The sequence below is a fragment of the Stylophora pistillata genome, chromosome 3 (assembly GCF_964205215.1).
Source record: "Stylophora pistillata chromosome 3, jaStyPist1.2, whole genome shotgun sequence".
Taxonomy (NCBI): domain Eukaryota; kingdom Metazoa; phylum Cnidaria; class Anthozoa; order Scleractinia; family Pocilloporidae; genus Stylophora; species Stylophora pistillata.
This window is the reverse complement of record NC_142521.1, coordinates 8,554,141-8,578,001: the sequence shown is the minus strand read 5'-3', so window position 1 is coordinate 8,578,001 and position 23,861 is coordinate 8,554,141. Positions and strand designations below refer to the sequence as shown.

General features: G+C 36.7%; 1 protein-coding gene across 1 annotated transcript in view; it reads left to right on the top strand.

The window, feature by feature from the left end:
* Window positions 1-23,583, top strand: part of LOC111337705 (uncharacterized) — a 28,233-nt gene extending 4,650 nt beyond the window's left edge. The window contains exons 3-23 of the mRNA XM_022944051.2: window positions 624-922; window positions 1,019-1,588; window positions 2,534-2,943; window positions 4,665-4,867; window positions 5,295-5,426; window positions 7,218-7,547; window positions 7,847-7,974; window positions 8,484-8,963; window positions 9,964-10,125; window positions 10,559-10,819; window positions 11,242-11,511; window positions 14,050-14,247; window positions 15,335-15,511; window positions 15,715-15,813; window positions 16,476-16,568; window positions 17,074-17,188; window positions 17,700-17,824; window positions 18,933-19,089; window positions 19,643-19,775; window positions 19,988-20,156; window positions 20,611-23,583. Of these exons, the coding sequence (XP_022799786.2) occupies window positions 624-922; window positions 1,019-1,588; window positions 2,534-2,943; window positions 4,665-4,867; window positions 5,295-5,426; window positions 7,218-7,547; window positions 7,847-7,974; window positions 8,484-8,963; window positions 9,964-10,125; window positions 10,559-10,819; window positions 11,242-11,511; window positions 14,050-14,247; window positions 15,335-15,511; window positions 15,715-15,813; window positions 16,476-16,568; window positions 17,074-17,188; window positions 17,700-17,824; window positions 18,933-19,089; window positions 19,643-19,775; window positions 19,988-20,156; window positions 20,611-20,784 (4,685 nt within the window). The 3' untranslated portion in view covers window positions 20,785-23,583. The remainder of the gene's footprint in view (window positions 1-623; window positions 923-1,018; window positions 1,589-2,533; window positions 2,944-4,664; window positions 4,868-5,294; window positions 5,427-7,217; window positions 7,548-7,846; window positions 7,975-8,483; window positions 8,964-9,963; window positions 10,126-10,558; window positions 10,820-11,241; window positions 11,512-14,049; window positions 14,248-15,334; window positions 15,512-15,714; window positions 15,814-16,475; window positions 16,569-17,073; window positions 17,189-17,699; window positions 17,825-18,932; window positions 19,090-19,642; window positions 19,776-19,987; window positions 20,157-20,610) is intronic.
* Window positions 23,584-23,861: the final 278 nt, after the last annotated feature.

Genomic DNA, 23,861 nt, shown 5'->3' with positions numbered 1-23,861 from the left:
AGCAAGCTTGGTTAATAAGAGATTTATTATACGACTGAAGTTCAAAGGGACACAAGTGCGGTATCATTCGGGACCATTCAGGACAATTCAGGACAGTGCCCGGTCCAATACTGAGAGAATATTGACCAGCAATAGAGCATTTTGATTGGTTGATTTTAGTTATTGGTCCTCTGACTGCTCGAGTCATGTAATAAAGATGGGTATTGACCACAACCAACTAGTCTTACTACTAATTACAGTTATTATATTTGATTAATCATTATTTATTTACTATCACTTGTTATCCATGCAAGGATCTCTGTTTTCTCAGCAAAAGATTAAAAGTGGAGTTTTATTTTTTTGTGAGTCTTCAAATGCCATTTATCTGCCAAAGTGAAAAAGGTGGCAGTTGTTTATGACAATAATTTTTTGGACATAATTCATGGATTCTTTTTTTAAGGATTTGTAATACTACCATCACTTTATCTCATCTGACTTGAATTGAAAAAAGCTTTGTGTTTCTCTAAGTAAAGATGATTTTGTTTCATTAAAGTACAAGTATGACTGGACTGGTGATTATTATTTTAATGGATATATACATTAACACTAAGAATAATCTTCCTCTGATCTTTTACTTGCCTCAGGGCCTCCAAACATGCCATCAGAACAATCAACATATGTTGAGGAACGTCCTATTTATATAACAGTCAGAAGAAGGCAAATCCCTTTGGAAAATGCAGCAAGATTTAACCATCTTACTGAAGATCAGATAGAAAGTCAATTAAGAATGTACAGGGAAAATGTAGTGAGGGAGTTTGTGGATTTGACTGATCCTTCTCTACAGACACTGCTGGAGAGATGCTCACTTGTCTTAAATATGGATGTGAATATTGAGAGAAAATATATTGAACTTGATATCTGGCGAGTGTTTGAGGCAAATAAGGTAAGTATAGAATGAGTTTGTGAATTCATACTCCTGACCATGCAGTTGTAGGTTTTGCTATTGATGCATCTTTTTTTTCTTCTTCTTTCATTTTAGGAGAAACCTCGGTTCCTTCATCTCACTCAGGGCCTAGGCATCTTAGAAAAATATGCCTCCAATTTGATAAAGGAAAATCGTCCTCCTTATTGGAGGAATGTAAAATTTACCAGTTCTCTTGTCCAACTTCATGTTGGTCGACTCATTGGTAGTCGGGATATTTTATCACAAATGGGATACACACAGGATATACACGATGGTGTTGCCTTCCCTTCAAATGTACCTGAGCCTGATGTGGCTAGAGTGAAAGACCTGGCAACAGATTTGTTCTTTGCTAGGTATGAAATTGATACTCTGCTGGTAAACAAGCATCCATTTTATGAGATGGACCCACCAGTCCCACAGGAAGAAGTTGAACTTCCCAGGCTGTTCCAGGCCACCTTTGAACGATCACTTCCACAGCGTTTTCCGCCAAGGGTGTCAAGGCCTTCACTTCCAACTTCAGTAAGCACAGAATCAGGTGTTTCAAGACCCAGTCAGCCACCTCCAACCAGTGCCCGTAACCAATATCCACCAACACCATCACCACGAAGACCAGGGGGAAGGTCTCCCGCTCCACCGCAAGAAAAGGTGAGACTGAGAAATCTTTGATGGGAAATGGAAACACATTGAAATGGTGATGTTTAAAATCACTGTTAAAGTAACCATTTTTAATTAATAACCCAGAATCAGTGTTAACCAGGTATCCCCTGTAAAGAGGTCTCATCATCTACAGAATGAGTGAAAAAGCTGGTTTAGTTACTTCTCCAGGCTAAAAGTGGTCACCATAATGTTGAATTCTTAATGGTATTTTCCATCAGGGTGTTTTTTTATGAGGCCAGTGGCAGGCAAAATTTGGGAAAAGAACATGTTTCAAAAGAATTTGGATATATCAACAAAGTTGAAATGGTAAATTGGCCACCATAACGATTACAAAAGCTGACGTTTCGAGTGTTAGCCCTTTGTCGGAGCAAAACATTCACTCCGACGAAGGGCTAACGCTCGAAACGTCAGCTTTTGTAATCGTTACGGTGGCCAATTTACCATTTCAACTTTATTGATAAATCCAAATTATTTCGTTACTCCCACCGACGCAGCCCCAAACAGTTTCTTTCAAAACTATCAGCCTTTATGTTTCAAAAGATCCAGCTAAGTTCTGTTTCAGAGGTTTTTTGTGTGGTATTTTCACACATGTCTACTCATGATTCATGCCTCTCCACCCTAGGATATATAGTTTACTTATGGGTACTGCCAAGGGGGGGTTTATTGCTAAATCAAAATTTCTGATTTGAGAGAGTGGCCAATTTCCAAGACATTCTGTGCTATGGAAACTGGGACAAGATCAGGCATTTTGTGCTGCTAAAGACTTATCAGGAAAACTTGATGTAAAGTCATTTTGTCAAAAAAGGAAACTAACACTCTATTAAAAAGTGCTCCAACAACCACAGTAACTACAGTTGGCACAGCTGCAGTACTACAACTGAGAGTGATTCAATGGATATTTATTTAACGTATCTAATTGTTGGACTTTTGTAGCATAAAGAACAGGCCTCAGTCGAAGAACAAGTTTCTGAACGGTATGTTGAAAGTGAAGGAGATTCTGAATATGAAGATGCTGAAGATGGTATTGACCAAGCCCAAGCCCAAGCAAGTGGAAACTCTCACACCCAGGTTTCCTCTAATTTTGAGTGTCGTATATGTGGAGAATCAAATGCAACCAAGTTCTGCAAAGAGTGTAAGGACACCTTTTGTGCTCCTTGTGATAGTTTGTATCACAAGCATGCTTCTCGTCAACGTCATTTCAGGAGCCAGCTGCAAACAGAGACAGCCACTCCATCAGATCAGCCAATTAGCAGTGGTGCTGCTGCTGCTCCTTCCTCTCCAGTACCTCAGAATCAGCGAACTGCTGTGTCTAATATAACCGCAAGTGCTAGTGATGCCGCAAGGTATGAGAAAAGTTCTTTTTGCTGCACTTCAATAACTGAAAACACAAAAAATATAAACACTGACAACTTTGACTTTGAATATTCATGGTAATTTAAAAACTGTGTTAAGCAGACATCAGCCAAAGTCTCAATTTTGTCTTCCAATGTTTACCACCTGTATTCAGCTGACTGTTTTTTTTTTTGTTTAAGTGGATGTAGGCAGACTATCTGGATCCTTTTATGACCCAAAGTAATGGTTATAGGACTAAGTGGAGTCCAATTTGGCCTAAATCATACAGTCGAGTGATTGCGAAAAAAAAAAATCCAAAAATTGGATCCAAAATTGGATGGCCTTGAAGCAGGAGTCTGTTTTGTTGTACACAAGTATAGATTGAATTGGATGAAGCAAGGTCTTGCTTCCATTTAATCAAAATTATGACAAAATGCAAGAAACAGACTAGCTTTAGGTAAAATATTTTCACAATTAAAAAAAAAAACAAAATCAAAACTTAACTACACAAAATACACAACAACTGCACACAGCACATGCACAGGTTGCACTATTTGTAGTTTTCAGTTAAAGCTATTTTGTTAACAGTAACAAACAATTATTTAAACGTTATAGCTGGCTTTTTTTAATGTCTGCCATGAGTTACTACTTAGTTTAATTAATAGGACTTTACTTTAATTTATATATCATCCAGTACTAATAATAAAGAGTACTCATTACAGCCAATTAGAACAGTGTATTATCCTCAGGAATGTTTTTCTCCTCAGAGAAAAACCCATAAAAATAACATGTATTCATGGGATTCTTTGACAAAGATAGCCATTGAGGGAATTTCTATTCTTAGGCTTTAGGTAGTTGTCCCTCGTTTGGACATTCCATTTTAGATCTTTATCTAAGGGTATTAAGGTGATTTAGAGGGAAAACCCCATAAAAATTAGTCCTTTTTGGGTAACATTACAGTGTTGACATCACAGAGGGACTGTAAAATATTATTTTTGAATATGCTTAAACAACAAAACGAGACAAACATGAAAGACTCTTACAACATATCTATTTGTGTTTGAGTGATAACAGACAGGATATTTTTTTAGGAAAAAATTAATTCATACCAATTATATGGATTTGGAAGCTTTAATTTTTAACTTCCATTTCATAATATTTTACAAGAAAATTTTGACTTCCTCATTTAAGACATGCATTATAGGAGAATCAAACATGTTTTAACTTCCTCTACAGGATATATGTTTACTTATTTTTGAGGTGACCAGTAAGTTATGTAAAGTTTGTTACAGAATGAAAACGATCATCAAGATTATTCTGAAAAACAAGTTCAAAGGAAGGTCTCATTGGTCTGTAGGAATTGTTAAGTGTGTGACAAAGATGAGTATGTTGGTAAAAAAAAGGAAAAAAAAATTTTGTACCCAAAGGAACAAAGTTTTCTCGGTCATTATTTTTCAATCAATTTATGTTTTTGATAGCCTAGTTCTCAAGCATAACATGGTCTGACTGAGTGATGGAGTCAGTTGAATGGATTGATGATAATTAATTTTTTCATACTATCTATGCATATGATTTCATTCAATGCATGGCAAAGACCTCAATGAGTTAGAGTTAAGTACATTCTTAAGGGAACAACTCTCATTTTATTTGTTTTGTTTTTTTTTTTTTTGGTTATGTATATTTGAAACTCTTTTAAATCCTAGAGAATGTGATGAATTTTTAATTTTTGCAGACCCACACCCAGACCAAGGCCTGTGCCTGCACCAAGACGAAACATCAAGCAACCTCCTAAAACACCCGAACCTAGTGAGAAAGCTCGTCGACCCCCAAAGCCTGAATCTTCCACTCCTCAGGTACAACAGAACACAGTCATACAGCAACCTCCCTCTTTTGAAGCTGGAACTCAACAACTGGCTGCGCAAGCTGTGATAAGAAGTGAGTTCCTTCTTCAGGGCATATTCTTGATAATTGAGTAGGCATAAGAGCAGATATGAAGGCCTTGATATAGTTGTTAATCACTTGTGAATCAATTGTCACTTATACAGTTTCACAAATGCAAAGTGAGTTTTAATTTGTATGATATGTTTTTCAAATTTGCTTAGGAATGCAAGGTGCCATTGTTTTCCACTGTCTATCTTATACTGCCTTAATTATCTTTGGAAGTCTGCATCAATTCTGATGCATTAAATGCAAAATGTTATCAAAAGTCTTTTAAATTATTCTCAGGATGAATTAGACTCTCAAGGAACATGAGGAAACTATGAATTTGATCTCCAAATAATATTTGAGCTTAAATTAAGCCAATACTTTGTACTGTGAATGCAGAGTTGAGTGGATAAAGTCTTTGTTAATTTTTTTCAAGGATCAAATCAAATCCAGGATCAAACAAGACCAATTTTAAGGCCACCCCCTATGCCACCATCTTTTGGCACAACTCCGCCAAGTTCTCAGAGGGGAAATGATGAAAAGGATAGTAACTACACAGTGGATGAAGGTTTGAATTGTGTACTTTGCTCTTAATTTGTCCTCTTAGAGAGGCTTTTTTCCAATCAGAGCCTTGCCAAAAATTATAATTAGGGCAGTTTGCACTTGAGTGTCAAAAAACAAAACCAGAGTTATCACAATCGCTAAAATAAGAAGAAAGGAGAAACAAAACAACAAAGATAACCATGAAAACAGCCAATCACAAAAACGAAAATGCAAGTAAGAACATTCTTATTGTCTTTTAAATTTTTCTAGAGTGCTGATTCAAGAATTAAGATATATTTAGGAAACTTAGTGGACATTCTCTACAAGTCACTGTTTCCATTAATGCCATTCTTAAATTGACAGAGTATATAAGATCAATAATTCCTGGGTTGGTTTTCATCTGGATGTCAAGAAACTTATTTTCTTGCTACAGAAAAATTGTTTTTCATCTTGGGTCATAGACAAGATCATTTACAGGTATCTAGCTAAGAAAATTAATCCTTCTCCTACTGGGCAAAATGCCTCTTCTAACTCTGGTAAACCTTCTTCGCACTATTATAAACTTCTCTATGTTGGTCGGTTTTCAAACATCGCTCAGACTAAGTTAAGACAACTACTCAAATGTTATTGTAGAGCTGATTTAGATGTTAAGTTAGTCTTCAGTACGTTTTAACTCAGAAACATGTTCAGTGTGAAAGATTCAGTACCGCTAGGTCTACGTTCATGTGTCGTTTATAAATTTTCGTGTGCTGGCTGTAATGTCAGTTATATTGGTGAGACCACTCGCCACATCAGTACACGAGTTCGTAAGCACCTCTTGTCGGACAAAACTTCGCATATTTACAAGCACCTGCAATCATCAAGGGCCTGTCTTGACTCTTGTGATACTGAATGTTTCACAATCTTAGATTCTGCCGCTTCAAAATACCAAATTATGATCAAAGAGGCATTGCATATTAAGTGGGAAAAACCCATTCTTAATCAGCAATTGAAGCTTCTAGAATTGTCTCTTTCCTTTTAATTATGTGTTTCCTTGGTCTTTTATTTTATTATTATTATTATTATTGTTATTATTATTTTTTTTTGATCTAGTCAAGCGTACGCTATTTACATTTTTCGCGTATTTATGATTCAAATTGTAATGTACGCCCTGACACGTAGTTTGTAACGTACCTTAATATAAATTCAAATGTACAACCATTAATAGCTCATTTGCAACTAAAGATGACATGAGAATGTCAAAACATGTCTTGTAAAATTATCCATTGAGCTAACCGCCTCCCGGTTAGCTCAATGGATGGAGCGCTGGACTGTTGTGCGGGAGGTCGAGGGTTCGAGCCCCGGCCGGACCAACACTCAGGGTCTTAAAATAATTGAGAAGAATTTGCTGCCTTTCTATAACATCAAGAAATGGTTAGATATTCTAGTCTTTTCGGATAGGGACAAATAAATGGAGGTCCCGTCTCCTGCAGGGTTGGGGTAGGAGACGTTAATTTCCCACACACGAGATTACTGTGTGATGGATGTCCTCCCCTGGGGTGGGATGGGTGGGAGGGTGGACTAGCACGAATGGTTCCTATGTTCCTTTCTAGTCCTTCCCCACTGCAAAACTTAATGCAGTGAAAATGGACTAAATTAAATTAAATTAAATTTAAACTCAAAGTTGTCGTTTCTTTTTTGAGAGTCATTCTTAAATTCAGTTTTATGGTTTTTGAACAGTCTTCTTTAGATTTTTACATTAATAGTTCACCAGAAGTGTATAGTATTTGATTTATTATTAACAGACTGGAATTATCATTTGTTTCTGTCTGTTCAGCCCCACCTCCTTTGCCACCACCCAAGCTAAAGACAGCAAAACCCAAAATGCCAGTTGAATCAAGGACACCAATAAGTACACCACCATCACCTACCAGTCCAGAGGAAGATGGAGCCCTTTCCTGCCCTTACTGCTTTTGCCTAAACTCTGCTGGTAATAAGACCTGCTTGTTTTGTAAGAAACCTTTACCTGCAAAGTCTGATTCAAAGCCTCAAAACCAGTCAGCATTACCCCAGAGTCAAGGAATGGTTGATGTGAGAAATTTCCCCTCACCTGGTTTGGCTGCTCAAGACCCAGCTAGAAGTGCAGAGATTTCTTTTGCAGATGAAGGTGTGTATAGTAGAACCCTACCACTTCATGCTCACTCAGTGAAAAATGTATGCCAGCCCTATAAACTTTATAGTGTCAGAATTTAGCTAATTGACATATCCCAATCTTTAATTGCGACTGATACGAGAGGAGACTTCCCTCGTTGTTTGTATATTTTGTATAGTTCCTTGCTATTCTTCTCCCCTTTCTTCTCCCTATGGGGTTTAAAAAAACACCACACAACTCACAGACTATCTGCACACATTATGATATACATTATACTGTGGAATAAGGTGTACTTAGTTTTCACATTTTATCAGATCCTGACCAGGAATGGCCGTGTGAATTCTGCACATATATAAACAAGAATAGAAGAATTTGTGCGATGTGTTTTAAATCAAGAACAACTCCACTACCTCCTAAGAAGAAAATGCCTGCGAGAAATCAGGTCAGATTGCAGCTTGGTAACATAATGTTGTTTCATAGTTATTTTCAGTTTTAATTGCATTTCATTTTTCCTTAAATACATTTTTTAATGTGTCTTAATTAGTCTCAGAATAAATGCAGTTAACTAAAGGTTAATATGTTTTCCTTTTAGTTGCAATCAGAAATTAAGAATTGTCATACTTCCTTATTTATCATTTTAATTTTAAGTGATAAATTGAGGTAATTTAATTTACAATTTAATCAAAATTTTCAGTTGAAGAGCTTCTCTGTTTTTCTGTGTGAATAAACAGTTGCCGAATTAACCAGTTTTGTTACCTCTTGTTACTTTCTCTGAAATTAAAATGCTTTGGATCAAACACTTTGTTTCAAGGTCAAAATTTAGAAATGGAAAGGAAATCAACAAGACTGCAAGCTGCAATGCACTACAGATCCACTGTGTGAATCTGTAACTATTATATACACTCTCTGAGAGGGAATATTTTTATCAATTATTATCATTTTTTACTTTAGTCAAAGATGGAGAAAGCCTATCCACCACGGGTTGTAACTAATCTGGCCGCACATATAAGCAGCCAACAAATCCCTGCTTCAACTGTGCCAACCAAAAAACCAGACCTGGAAAATTCTCAAGCAGCTCCAACAGGGAGCGCAGCCAATCCACAAGCGCAACAAACAGGGGCCCCTATGAGACCACCTGTAGGACCACCTATAGGACCACTCCTTGGGAACACCATGCCCCCAGTAGGCCAGCCATGGGAGGCAGCAAATACAACAGCACCAGTTGTACCAGGAGGTCCTCCTCTGGGAAGTTCTGCCTTTCCAGGTGTGGCTGGTCCTGCACAGGTGGGAATCCTAAATCAAACTGGAATGGTTTATCCAGGTGTAAATCCTCCTTTTCCTAGAGACCCTGGCACGCCTCATGATCCGCATGGATTTGTGCCCCCACCTCCATTTGTAGATCCATTGGGTGCAACAGGCCTAGCTCCAGAGGTATGAAATTTTTTCTCCTGTTATCCTTTTCACTCCTAAGATCTCATTAGGAATTCTCCTTATAGTCTGCCATTCAATTCCTATGACTTTAGTTCTGAGAATTTGGTATTGAATCAACCAACAATCCCCCTATTGATATTTTTTTTCATTCTCATCACTTGTCTGCTTGATATTGTATTGATATTGTAAGGAGAATTTCTGTCTTGGTCACTGATGGGAGTTAAAAGGTTGTTTGAAAATAATTTTATTGAAATATTTAATATTCAGCAGCCACCCTCTCCACTTTCTTGTGCAAATTTATGTGAATTTCATTTGAATTTTGTAAAACTAAAACCAAAGTCATCATAGTCAGTTAGAGCAAAGGAGAAAACTACATTGTGAACTAAAAAAAAAAGCATTTTTAATTAGCAACTTTTGTTTTCAGCCCCTTAAACTCTCATGATGCAATTGTTAATCCTCTGCCGAGCTTCTAAACATTTACTTGTAAACTAGTTGTGAGAATTTGAAATTGGATCAAGATGAGTATTCTCATCACCTGTTTACTGGATAATGTATGGGCATTATAGGAAGAAGTTACGTTCAAAAGCATGTTTATTTTTACTGCAACTTGTGCCTTCAGTCATTTTGCACATTCTCTCTGCCAGACAGTCATATAATTGCTTATGAACACCTTTTCTCACACACCGCTGGTAGCCATGTTAAGCTGACCGCTGCAGTTGCAACCTGACCTTTATTATAAATTCAAAGCTAATACAAGTAGCATACACCAAGACCAAAAATAATGAAAAAAGTTCCAGGCTAGTACATTATACTGGTATTGTATAAGCATTTAAAATCTTAGGGTGGGTGGGCGGGAAAGTCGGCAATTGCGGACGCAACAAAAACAGCTGCTCGCCCCATAGGTCATGTGACCTATACCCAGGCCCCAGCAGCATGTGAGAAAAACATTTTTCACTTATTTCATTCCACTCAGCCAGTGAAAAATTACTCTTTTTAACAGATCAATCCATCAGCTGCTGGAAATTCTCCTGTCAGTCTCGTCACTGGTTACTTGTCAACACCTCCAGTCACAGCATGGAATCCCCCACCTGTAGATGAAACTTTCCGACGACATCAAGAAGAGATTTACATATCTGGAGCTCGTTATGTTGAATGGCTGAAGGTAAAACATACATTCAGTTAAAGGTATTCTTAATATTCTTAATATTGCGTTGGTCTTAGAAAATTGTCATGTCCAGGATTGAACTTACCGTAAGTATCTAATGAGCATGTTACTTCTTATCTGACAGAGGTTTCATTTACTTCGTATTTGACATGATTGCTAGCGTTTTAGTAGAGACCTGTTGATATAAATAGTTTTTGCTGCTCAAATGGAGAAAGTCAATCACATTGATGGCCAATCATAGACATCTCAATTCTTAAGCTTTGTAATTGAAAAGATTTTGAGGCCTTTCAACTCAGAGTTCTCTATTATGACACTCTTTCAGGGTGCTAAATATAATTGCATAGTTTGAATAGTTTTATTAATCACACTAAAGCATTTCGTAATTGTGATTTTACAGTCCTAGTCCATCCATCTATTTTGATCCTTACAGGCTGGAGAAACAGAAGGCTTTACAGCAGAGGAGGTGAACATTGCATCCATCCTCGGCATAGAAGATCGTCATGGTCCTATCCATTGGCTGCAAACTACATGGTATGATTTAATTCATAGAGTCATGGTGGAGCTGAGTGTGCCAGAAAACTCCCAGGAAATTGGGAATGTGAGCCCAGAGGAAGCCAAAAATGCTCTAATTGAATGCACTGGGGAAGTCTCGCGTGCAGTCAATAAATGTATGGAAAACCGCAAGAAGAAGGTATGGATGCGAGTTGTCACATGCTTAAAATTGCAAATAATTTCCTTAATCCTCACCCAATTAATGATAGGGGTGATGTATTTTACGAAAATATGCATAGTGATAAAAGTGATGAAAATGGGAGTGATCATTTTCACTTATGCCTTTTGAAAAAAATTGAAATTTCTTTGCAAAAGTACAGAAGTTTGCACTTGGGCATGAGAACATATACACTTTCAAGGCCCGCAAAACGTTTGATTATCTGAATTGGAATATTTGAGCTGTGTTTGATTTGGTTTAAATATTTTGCAGATTTTTAAAGGGAAGCCTAACTAAGTTTTGGTCTGCTAGTTGTTCTATAGCATGGGAGTGATTCAATACTGACAAAATGAATTATTGTTAGTAACATTTCCCTCATGCAATACTTTGCTTTTACTGAATAGGTAAGAGAATTACAGCAGGCTGGTGTTTATGCCAAAACAGATTGTATAAGTGCCCTGGATACCACTGAGGGAGATACAGAGAAAGCAATACTTGAACTAGAGAAAATGGCATTGCAGCCAATGCTACAAAGAATTCTCAACAGTTGTCTTCCAGACACAGCAACTCATGAAGATGTGTTCCGGGCTTTGGCAAGACAGGTAGATAATGACTCTCCTCAAGACAGAGCTAACTTTAAAGCAATTGTCACGGACCGAGGCCAAGACAGAGATGTAAGTGTAGATTTTTAAAGATTTTATAGTATGTTTGCAGAAAATAATGTTGCTCAGTCTATGAGAATCAATCAGGGGGTAGAAGTTGACCAAAAATTTCAAATGAAAGAGTAGTTTAGATGGCAAACTTTGAGCTTAAGTGTCACTTAACCATAATGGGAAAAAAATGGGAAATGGAAACTAATGGGAAATTTGGCAATGGACATTCCACTGAGTGGCTCTTTTTGTCCACTGTTTTCAGGTCAAATTGGAATTCGGAAAGTTAGTTTTTCTGAATAGATGTTTTTTATTTTCCCACAAAGGTGGGGCATAAAAAGAGCTTACTGTATTTATCCGTGTACAAGTCGACCTTCTATGACTGAAAAATCACCCCAAAAAATCACCCCAAAAAATCACCCTCGACTTACACACGGATCATATACAAAGACCTGACCCAAGCAATCCAAGAAATTAGCATAACAATTGCCTGAAGTCCATTAAGAAAACCAAGTTTACAAAATCAGTTCTACTTGTGTTCGAGTTTGTCAGTTTTCAGCGCGTTCTTCATCGACGAAAAAGTTTGTATCTTCTGATCTGTAGGGCAGACATTTTTCCTTATAGCTTCACTGCTGTTTACAGTGCTGAACTCCCATTTTCATTGAACGATTACAGTAGCTTAGTGACAAGGCAAATGCTAATAATAATAATAATAATAATAATAATAATAATTTAACAATTTATAATGCGCTTTTTACATGCAATGATCAAAAGTGCATTACACTTTTGATTAAGTGTGAAGGTGTAGTCTGATCGTCCGGGTGAGTGTAGTCCTGAGAAGGACTGTTGTCGGTGGTGGTGACTGACGTTTCGACAACCTGTGCGGAAGTCATCATCAGAGTCAAGTGAATGATTGTTGTCAGTAGAATTACGGACAACAATCATTCACTTGACTCTGATGATGACTTCCGCACAGGTTGTCGAAACGTCAGTCACCACCACCGACAACAGTCCTTCTCAGGACTACACTCACCCGGACGATCAGACTACACCTTCACATGTTACCCACGGGTTCAAACCATTTACTGCACTTTTGATTAAATTAAAAATTAACTTAAACAATATAATATGTCAAACTGAGAATAGAACTGAATATAAAATTGCTCACCGATAAAAAGTTTTAAAAAGATAAGTCTTAATATGCGCCTTAAAACTGTCTACATTAGTAATCGTATGAAGTTCTTTTGGAAGAGAGTTCCAGAGCCTTGGCGCCGCTACCATAAAAGCTCGATCACTTAAAGTCTTGGATCGAGTAGCTGGCATAGAAAATAAAATACTATCTGAAGACCTAAGGTTATATAAAGACAATTTAAATGTTAGTAAATCACATAGATATCTCCTTTCAAACTCAACATTAAAATAAAGGTTATTTAAATACAAGAAGATTTCATTTTCAAAGCGAGTTACAAAATTTGGTAAATTACTTCTCCAGTAAATCGAAGTGCTTGTATATGCTTAAATAATGAATCTTGGTGATGTAAACAAGTGCTACTAAACTTCACAGCACACGGTTACATTTTGCTCCGCATTTTTTTTTTGTTTGTTCACCTTGATTTCAATGCATTCTCAGAAATAAGAGATCAACCATTTGGGAAACTTCTTTAAGTCTGAATTTTTCTTTAACTAGAAATAATGAAATATCCAATTTCTGACCTTGAAAATGGGGGGTCGACTTATACACAGGTTCGACTTATACACGGATAAATACGGTAATCCCCACTAGTAATTGAACCCCTCACATTTGGACTGTGGGGTGTGATGCTGTACCACAGAAATCAGAGAAGTGGGTGGTGAGCCAAGCCATAATTTGGTTCATCTGTGACAAGCATCTACAAAGTCAATGCTGAGGGAAATAGTCTACTGCAGCAGTTGGTTTTTTTGTTCTGTTATGTGTTACTGTATCTCTTTTCATGTGATATCAAAGAATTATTCCACAACTCGGGCAGTCAGAGGTGCAATAACTAAAATCAACCAATCAAAATGCTCTATTGCCGGTCAATATTCTCTCAGTATTGGACCAAGCACTTTCCCAAATGGTCCCAAATGATACCGCACTTGTGTCCCTTTGAACTTCAGTTCTATAATAAATCTCTTATTAACCAAGCTTGCTCAGGACCGTACCAGAAGAATATCGGCCCTCGGTCTTGCGCTTGGTCCCTACTGTCAAGACCTCGGGCCAATATTCTCCCAGTGCAGCCCTTGCACTTAGTTAATAAGATATATTTATTGCACATTAAAAATTACCAGGGTACAGAACTAGTGTGGCACCAAGAAATAACCAATACAAAATTTCACATCTTAATTAAAGAGTAGGGAGTGTTTCAGGTGTAAGTATTTGAAATTGTTGAGTATGCCTTTTTCAGTTTTCAGAGGTGATAAATACATACAGTTGATTGTGGTTTGTTGAACAATAAAGTACCTACATAATGAAATTTACTTTAGATGCTGATATTCTGCTAGTAAATTGTTATTAGGTCAGCTTACACTTGTTGTTCTTTTCAGCGGCGAATCAGAGCCATTTTGGCAGAAAAAGATGTTTCGTCCTGGGGCAAGGCAGACATTGTCATCAAATTAATTGATGAGGGCTTTGAAGTGGATGACTCTCTTACAGCTGCCGGCAGTTGCAGGGATTACAGATGTTGCGTACGCTTTCTGAGACAAGAGTGCCCACTGTGTACAGATCAATTGCCTAGGACTCAGGTGTGTTTTGAACTCTTTATCCCCCATGTAGACCAAGACAGAATTCCTCCTTACAATAAATACAATATCAGGCAGATAAGGGATGGTAATATTGATAGAGGAATATCAGTTAGGGGATTATTAGTTGATCCAAAACCAAATTCTCCAAACTAACATCATGAGAATTGTATAGCAGACAGTAAGGAGAATTACTAAATAAATGTGATTTTGTGAAGATTTTGTTTTGTTTTATCTTAAACAATCAAAGCATACTGACATTTGATAAGTGTTACTTCCTAATCTTTTTTGAGGAGACACCCTCAAGACTAGTGTCAGCTTAATTCAGGATGACTAAATACTTGATAAATACTTGATAAATACTTGATAAATAAATACTTCATAAATTAACCATAGAATCACATAATTGAATAAAATCTCCCATTGTGATTTGTTAATGAAGCAAGGTATTTAGCATGGAATTGCAAGGTGAAAACAAAGCTAAGTGATATTGTTTTGCATCTCTTGTTTGGCACTAAGGATAAAAACAAACAATATTATTTTATTTTATTTTTTTTTATTTATTTCTATTTAAGTATGCAATTCGAGGAAAATCCATTAACCTGACTCATGATTTTTCCATATTAAATTGTACTTGAAAACTGATATCGCACTCACATCTTTGCAATTCATGCGATATTGGTTTTGCGGGCAATTCAACACAGAATTCACAAGTCAGGTGATCAATTTTTCTATATAATTGAATTGTATTATTTATTCCCAATAGAACAGTGTGAGTAATCAGCAGCTTTTTGAACTTGCATGACCAGTCTGGGTAGAAAGAACAAAACTTAAATACCAGAATGAAAATTTTTGACTAATGAATTTTTTATCATCATGATAATTTTGAGGAATACTTTTAACAGTTTCTTATGACAAAAGCACTAAATTATTTTGGTACTTGCATCTGCTCAATAGAGTTGTCCATCATAAGCAGGCGTTCATTTACAGGAAACATTTGGAGGAAGAATTAATTATTTTGCCTTCTTTGCTATCGATACAGATACTAGCTGGGCTTAATAAGGTTTCATTGCACTTTTTTTTTTCATAGATGATCACATTCCTCCACTGTCAACACAGTGTTTGCCGAGACTGTGTCACACAGTTTATCACAATTACCATTCGAGACAAGAATATAATGCACCTTGTGTGTCCAGTTTGTGGGAAACCTGAAAACTTAGAGGATGAAGCTGTAGCTACAGAATACTTCAATAACTTTGATATCATGGTAAGCTTAACAATGAAATATAATAAGCAAGTCAAAAATCAAAGTAACACACTTTCTCGTAACTCAATGTCTTCAATACACTATGAGCCCATCAGGATTGGGCAATAATGCCCTCCTGATGACAATTTGCATTTGGTAATTTTGCTCTGTGTGCATCAAAGAAAATAAACATTTCTGAGTCTTTGTTTTCCCTTTTAATAAAGATCCGTGGCCTGGTTGATCAAGGAACTCATGACTTATTTCAACAAAAGCTCCGAGATAGAACACTTATGAAGGAGCCAAACTTCAGGTGGTGCTCACATGTAAGTTCCATCTTCTTCTTGACACCTTACCTGTAGGTAACTTACCTGTAATAATGTCCATCTATTAAGAAACTTTCTTCTAAGTTGAACTAAAAAACAAGGTGTGCTGAAGTCTGCAGAGAAGCCAAGGGTGTCAATTGGCCCACACTATAAGTATGCACTATGCTAAAACTTAGACCACTTACTTTGGAGTTAAGTTTGCTAACATGTAGACCCCCAGATGCAAGAATACATTAAAGTAGAACCCTTGGAAGCAATTTACCTAAATCCTTAGGAATGGTTTATGGAGTGGGAATTGTGTTTATGTTCACCCAAATATTAGAGAATTGGTGTCTCAAAGTATTTTATACTTGCAAGCTTGTCTAAGTCAAATGGGAGAGATTTTCCAAAAGAATCTTATATTTTCTTGTTGATGGTCTCTGAAAAAGTGTTGTGACTGGCATTTTCATCCATCACTCTCAGTTGGCTGTTATTGAGTTGAACTTCAGCTAAGATTTGGAAGCGTCAAGTTCAATTTTAAAGGGTCTCTCTTGCGCCACTACCAAGGGTGAATTACAAAGTTAACAAGGTAAAAACAACACACAAAAAAAATGCTTTAAAAAGAAAAAACAATAATAATTGTGGTAGTTATGTTATATAATGATTGTTACTCTTTTGTTTAGTGCTCATCAGGGTTCATAAATGAAAGGCCTGAGATTTTAAAGATGCCATGTCCTAACTGTCACCAGTTTACTTGTTTTCAATGCAATCGAAAGGTATCATTAGTGATTATCAAAATAGCTATAATTATTACAATGGCGATGGTATGATAATCGGCAATCCCCCCTATGCTTTCTTTTAGATACAGTTGATTAAAATGAAGGTAAACAAACTAGATCTTTATAGGTCATTACCAGCTGTTGAATTGCTAAACATTACCTTTTATTTCCACAAATCGCGTTGTAATTGATGATATTGCAACCCGAGTGGAATTCATCCTGATTTTGACCTCTGCTCAAAAGGTCAGTGACTGTCACAGATAACAGAAGGGTTTTCAGCAGGCACATCTTTACCATGTCAGGATGAAAAACAGCTCGGGCAACTGAATTCTGGATTGAAGCTGTAGCCTTCTTCAATCTCTAATGCTTAGTAAACACCCTGGACAATTACATGTAACTCCAGTATTTTCATTTAATTTGTTTAATCAGAATGCCTTCACTCTGGACTTATTTTAAACGTAAGCTAAATGAATTTTTCTCTATTACTTTAAAATGTTTATAGTGGGAGGACCAGCACGAGGGTATCACATGTGAACAGTTTAGGGCGTGGATGGAACAAAATGATCCTGACTTTCAAGCTGCAGGACTGGCAGCCCACTTGAAGAGGAATGGAATTGGTAAAGAAAATATTTTTTTTTTTTAACACATCAGTGGCAGGATTGCATCAGAATGGGTGATAGATAATAATAAGATCTGATACTGACTAGTCATGTTCATACAAAAATTGACAGTAAATGAAGCAGGCACTGACAATTTCACTCTGACATTGAAATGGTTTACCATTTTTTAAGGACATTGTCTTATCATGAATGACACTATAGTTTATATTTGAACTGTTAACTGGGTAACCCTAGCTGCACAAAACTGATCAATCGGGGTTACAGGAAACAAGAAATAAATTCCATTTAAGTTTGCTGTCTTTATTACTTTTTTGGTCCTACACTTTGATTGGCACTTCTGAGCCTTGTTGGAATCATTGTTTGTTCCCAGTAATGCAATTGTTCAATTTTATTGAAGTGACTCAGTATCAGTAGTTGTATGAATTAATTGTAATAAATTCATTAGCTGTGTGCATATCAGTGGGTAATTTGATTAACTAAATTAAATTAATTTTTTTGTCACTTTCAGTGTGCCCCAACTGCAAGTTTAGATATGACCTATCCAAGGGAGGTTGCATGCACTTCAAGTGTGCCATGTGTTCACATGAATTCTGCAGTGGCTGCTACAACTCATTTATTCATGCAGAAAGACAGGTACAAATTAAACTAGATGTTGATGGTTATGACTGTCTTATTAGGAAAAAATAAAGTTCTTTGCTTAGTGGAAAACTTATTTCATTTTGCTTAATGAGTACTAATTTGAAATTGGTGGTCAGTGCTCTCGTATCGACTTTTGCACATGGTGTGAGACTTTATTTTTCCTTTTTTTTCTTCTTCTAATGATTTGGTTAAAGATGGAACTTGTTAAAAGAAGCAGTTGATTGAGACCACTATGTCCTTTCACATTATTTTTGCTGAGGAGTTAGGTCTAACCACTAAACCTAGAAAACAAGTATCAAGCTAAGGTATCCTGGCTTGGTGTTCTGACATAGCTATTGCTAACAATAACATTACTGTAGCTGTTGTGTGGTGTACGATGGTGGAACTCAAAACAAGGGGATGGTTTATAATGGTAATTGAACTGAGTGGAGTGCAATTTGGGCTGAAATCAAATGCGTGATTTCAAAATCGAACGAGCACGCAGCGCAAATTCAATTTGAAATCACAAGTATGATTTCAGACCAAAATTGCACGACGTGAAGTTCAATTACCACTCTATTACATCCATTTTGAAATCGCCCAAATCAGACTTGGTCAATTCAAATATTTTACTGATGCAGTACTGAGCTGGTTTTTAAATAAATAGTGGAACCAGAAACACTTTTACATCTTATTTTGTATGCAAAACAGAAAGACTGATGTCATGTGTCCAAAACTCAGTCAAGCGTAAAATGATGCAATTTAGAGCAAAAAATGGTGCGATTCGTGAATAAATCGCACCAATTAGAGCCAATCAGATTACAGGGACCACCAGTGATTTCAAAATGGATGTAATAATGAATTGTATTAGTCATAAAGTCTGATCGTCTGGGTAAGAGTAATTCTTTATAGTACTTTAGTCAATGACAGGGAATGATCTGCAACATTTCAACGACCTGAGGGGAATTTGTCATCAGGGTCAAAAGGAACTCCTTGGTTCCAGCTATTTTTTTGCCAGTTGTCTTCCTTGATTCAACTTACCTTCATGTGATGAGGATGGAAATCAAAGTAAACATTCTTAAGTTTAATCAGGTAGAACTTATTTCAACATTTTCCGTTTTAGAACTGCCCTGTGTCAAATCAATGCACCGTCAGAGGACTACATGCTCACCATCCACGTGATTGTTACTTCTACTTGAGAGATCTTCAGCCAGAAGAACTTCAGAGGCTGTTACATGACAATAATGTGGCTTACAATACAGAACCACCGGAAGGTCAAGGTGGGCCTAATTTTTGGATATCTAATTCAAGTTGGTTGGCAAAATGTTCTTTAGTAAGTAAAGGTAAAGCCAGAGAGAGGAGTTTGCCTTAAATAGAGGGCTTGAACCAGTGCCTTTTAGATACCAGTTAGCTGTTAGGAAAATTTTTTCCAACTATCTGGAAATGGCAAACCTAAGGAACTAAATTGAGAAAACAGAATCTTCAACTTAAGAACATCCTTAACTGAATGAAGACTAACTATAAGATCAACGGTCTGACACCCTCCCCATAAAGACTTTGAATACAAATCATATCACTATGATAACGTCTAACCAACTAAATTACACATGCGACAGCAAGCCAACTTTTTTTCTTTTAAAAATATTTAAGTGCGAAAACTGAACTTACAAGCTAAAATCATGACACTTCTAAGTGAAGTTGACTCATTAAGACATCCTTTTACAGATTACAATAAACAACTGTCTTTTGTTTTGAATGAAAGTTGTGGTCAGGTAAACAATTGTCCTGTTAGTACCTTTTAAAATAAAGGTGTTTTAATTTCCTCAAACTAAGGTAATGCTGATGAGCAAGCTGGAGCAGCTGCACCTTTGGTCTGCAAAGTGAATGAGCAGAAAGAAACTGTGGATGGCCTGCGCGATGAAGAGTGTGGAGAACAAGTTCAAGCTGGATATGCTGGGCTCTGCAAGTAAATATATTAGAGTTTCCCTCATGTGGCAAGAAAATTTTGCCTGCTTTTATACTTACAGATTACGTGTATAGTCTTCAAAACCCCAAAAATTAGTTTACATAAAAATAAAGTCCTGCTAAATAAAATGCCACAAACATTTACTACTTTGAGTCAAGTAAAATACTCTGCAATGATGTTCCTCACAAGTCATTTTGATTTTTATCTTTCAGGAAGCATTATGTAGAGTATCTGGTTGTACTTGTCAATGACAACTTGCTAGACCCAGCTGACATTATGTCATCTGAAGACCTTGGCCATGTATTAAGGCGAGGCTTTAAGGAAACGCCTCAAAAGCAACCCAGAATGAGAGACAATCAATATCAGCAGTTACTGTTACAAGTATGAGAAAAGACTGATAGATGTACTCTTAACTATCACAAATCTCTGGACATTTATTTTTTATCTTTTGTAGATGTTGATGTAAGAAATTTTTGTGCACACTTTTGTTGGCCTGCTCTTTGAAGTAGACTGGCATTCCCTGAGGGATGATCAGCAAGACTAATGGGCCTGTTAACCCTGCCCTCTAAAAATCTCTCGAATAGCTTGAAGAGAAAATGGAAGGAAATGCTTTCATTGCTAACCTCTTTAATTTGATAATTTGTTGGTTTCCTAAGATCTTTATTGCAACTCCAATAATTATTTTTACCAGTTTCCTCTTAAAAACTTCAGGGTTAGCACTAAAAGAAAATCATACACTCAGATGATGTGCTTCATGCTTAACATCTACGTTGGTTGACTTTAACATTGTGTATGTGACTTGATCATAACCAGTTATTACTCTTCCTTATTGCAGACTGTTAAAAATGAAATTGCCTTACCACCAAAACCTCCAAGGAAAAGAATATTAGATGATGAGCAGGAAGTACCAGTTGTTCAGGATGTTGAGGAAGAAGAGGAAGATGAAAGAGAAGAGGATGAAATTTTCCCATCTGATGATGATGATGACCATGATGATGATAGGTGGTAACAAAACAGTCAGTAACCTGCTGAAACATAAAATGACTAGCAAGATTCCTAAAGGAACCCTCAAGCACTATCATAACAGAGTAGATAAGGCATTTGGTAGACATAAGTAATGATATGGTTAATTTCCCAGACTATAAGGACGGTCTTAGAGAATTGACTACCATAAGATGTGTAATTCAAGTTATGAAAATTAGTAAGATTTGGCAAAGAGAGTTGTAGGATTCCTTTTGTTGCTTCTCCGATGACACTCGAGCTCATTCAAGAAAGTCCATTGGATATTGCAGTGACACCAGTGCTCAGATAATGGGTGATCCTTAGGTTGCCTGGTTGCCACCATTACCACATGGAAAAAAGGAAACAGAGATGGTTGGTGGACTAATCGATGTTGCACCTCTGGTAAGGGGAAGAGTATCAAAGCAGGTTGCACTTGAGCAGATGATTTCAGTGAGCCTGATGCATTTTGCTGCCCATGGCAATGCTGAAAGAGTTCAAACAGTCCTGACATTCCAAACACTATTCCTCAACGGGAAGCCTATATGTTGACAATGGCTGACATTTCATTAGTGAAAGTCAGAAGCAAACAGGTTGAACTTAGCTATTGTCACAGTGCAAATGGACAGATCAGATCAGTACTGGTTGCATTGTGGGCCATACTGGACTCAGCAATAGAGCAGCTTGGCATTGGTTCTATGAATGCCTTCACAGTAGAGAAAGTCCCAGTGAATGTGTTCACCAGGCCATGAAGTGGATGAGAAACAACAGCTTCACTAGGGTGTCTGAGTGGGCTTCAGTTATGCTGATTGGAGATTGCTGAGGAGAGTTTGAAATTCTTCATTTTTTTCCAATTTTCAATTTAATTAGCAAAAAAGAGAATCAGAGATTCTTCAATGTTTTCATTGATGCATGGAAAAATTTTACGAGGCAAGAAATTTTCTTGGATCAGTTTAAAGCTGTACTTTTGAAGGAGAAAAATGCATCTCCCTGCAAGCTGCTAAGGGGGTTGATACTCCTTATGTTGAGGAGTTGGGTGGAGCAGGGGGCTCATCAGACTTGATGGGTCAGGGGGCCCATCAGCAGGGGGAGCAGGGGGCCCATCAGACTTGATGGAAATGTTCATGCATTATGTCCAGCTTACTAGAAGAAATTTAGAGAAGTAGGCTATTTCTGAAAGGAAATATCATAGAAGTTAAAAGACGTGGTTAATGAGGTGTTTGGGGACTATTTAACAGATTGTGATAACAAAACAAAGTTGACTGTGTGCACAAATCTTTATTCTTGAAAGGCAATATAGACCACAAACCACAATCAATGATGAAAATCACAATCAATCTCACAATTAATCAATCTATCGATCCTAAACTGAAACAACAATACTATGAAGTTCTATCAATCTGATGAAATGTTGTGGAATACATAATCAAAGAATCGCTTTTAAAAAACTGGGCCTTAACACCAATAAGAAGATTAAAATGACAATGAACAAATAAACCAGTACAAAAGTTTCAATACAAATTACAAGAATTTTGGGGGCTGGTTAACAGCCCATTGTTCTTATCTAATTGGTGGGCATTCACTTGCATTTGGTACAGTTTTGGCCTTTAAACTTAAATCAATCGAGAATATGGAAATTCAACGGAATGTCTGTTCATATATTGTTGCCCAATGCTGAAAAAAAACTACACTAGAAAAACAAAGTTAGAAAGGTACTCACATATCGGTCCCGCTTGTGCCAAAGGTTGAGAAAACAAAAGGGCAAAAGTTCACTAAGACTACTCAAAACTTGCAAAGAACTGATTAAAGGGATGCTAAACTTGCCTTTTAAATGCGTGTGATGATGCTGAAAGCTTCAATTACAAACCGATAGAAAAACAGATAAACATTGTAAATATGTTCCTAAGATCATTCTGAAATTAGTGAAATAATCAATAATCAGTTTAATAAAAATGAGCCTTCTAGCTAGTGTCCTTAACACAGGCAGTCACGAGACTAGCTACTCAAGCTGTAAACTATGTTCCTTGTTCTATTTATCATGGCAACAACAAGGGTTGCAATTTTGAGCACCTTAAATAGAGAGCAGTTTGGTTAACAATAGTATAGCTGCAGGAAATTTTGATATTTTGTCTTTTTTCTAGTTGCTAATTGCAGTAGTTCCAGCAGTTTTAACTTTTAGCTCATTTAGCCTCATGGCTAGTGACATGTTTGGTACAATTGTAATAACCAAACATTAATTGGAACTTTCAAAGGTAAGTTGAAATTAAATCAAGTAAAATCAAAAAAAGTTTCATGAAAAATTTAGATGGCAGTCCCAGCAAGTGCTGATGTTGTGTTCAATTCTTCTTATACTAGGATCTTTAAATAAGAAGAGGTCGTACAGTTTTAGAAATATATGAGGGAAAGTTTGTCAACTATTAGTAGTGTAAGTCTACTGAGTGAGGTTTCCTTCTCGGTAATGGCTTATTAGATGTTTTGGAAGGAGTAAACACTATTCATTAGCCCTTATTGTTTTGATGACTGGGTTTAAGAACAGCAAGGTTAGATTCCTTTTGCATTTGATCTTGTTTAAATATTAACAGTTCAGCTACATTAAAAGTTTACAAGTTAGAATATTTCTTGTTGCGCAAGTGTGTTCCTAGCTTTCCGATAGCAGTTTTTTTTTAAGTGAGAGATAATTTTAGTTACCCTGATTAACAATATTATAAAATTACTTTTTATGCGCAAGTTAATGTCTATATATTGCAACAGACACTTACTGTATTTTCCAAATTTTTTTGCATGTGGTCAATAAAACTTTCTCCCAGAATTTCTGTCTGAGATTATTTGTTAGTTTTGTAGTTGTACTTAAAAATTAGAAATGGAATTATAAAAATAGGAAAAAGGATGATGACCTTGAGGAAAATGAGGAAGAAAGAAAAAGGAATTAAAGGGAGATTGTTCTGGAAAGTGTTTTAGGTTTCTAGTTGTGGGCAGTTTTTACTCCCTTTCTTTTGATTTCCAAGTAGAGAAAATGTGTTTTTTTCCATGCGAAGGGAAGGGAAGTGGAGTGGTGATGGGGAAGGGGGTTTGGGGGAAAGGCATTGT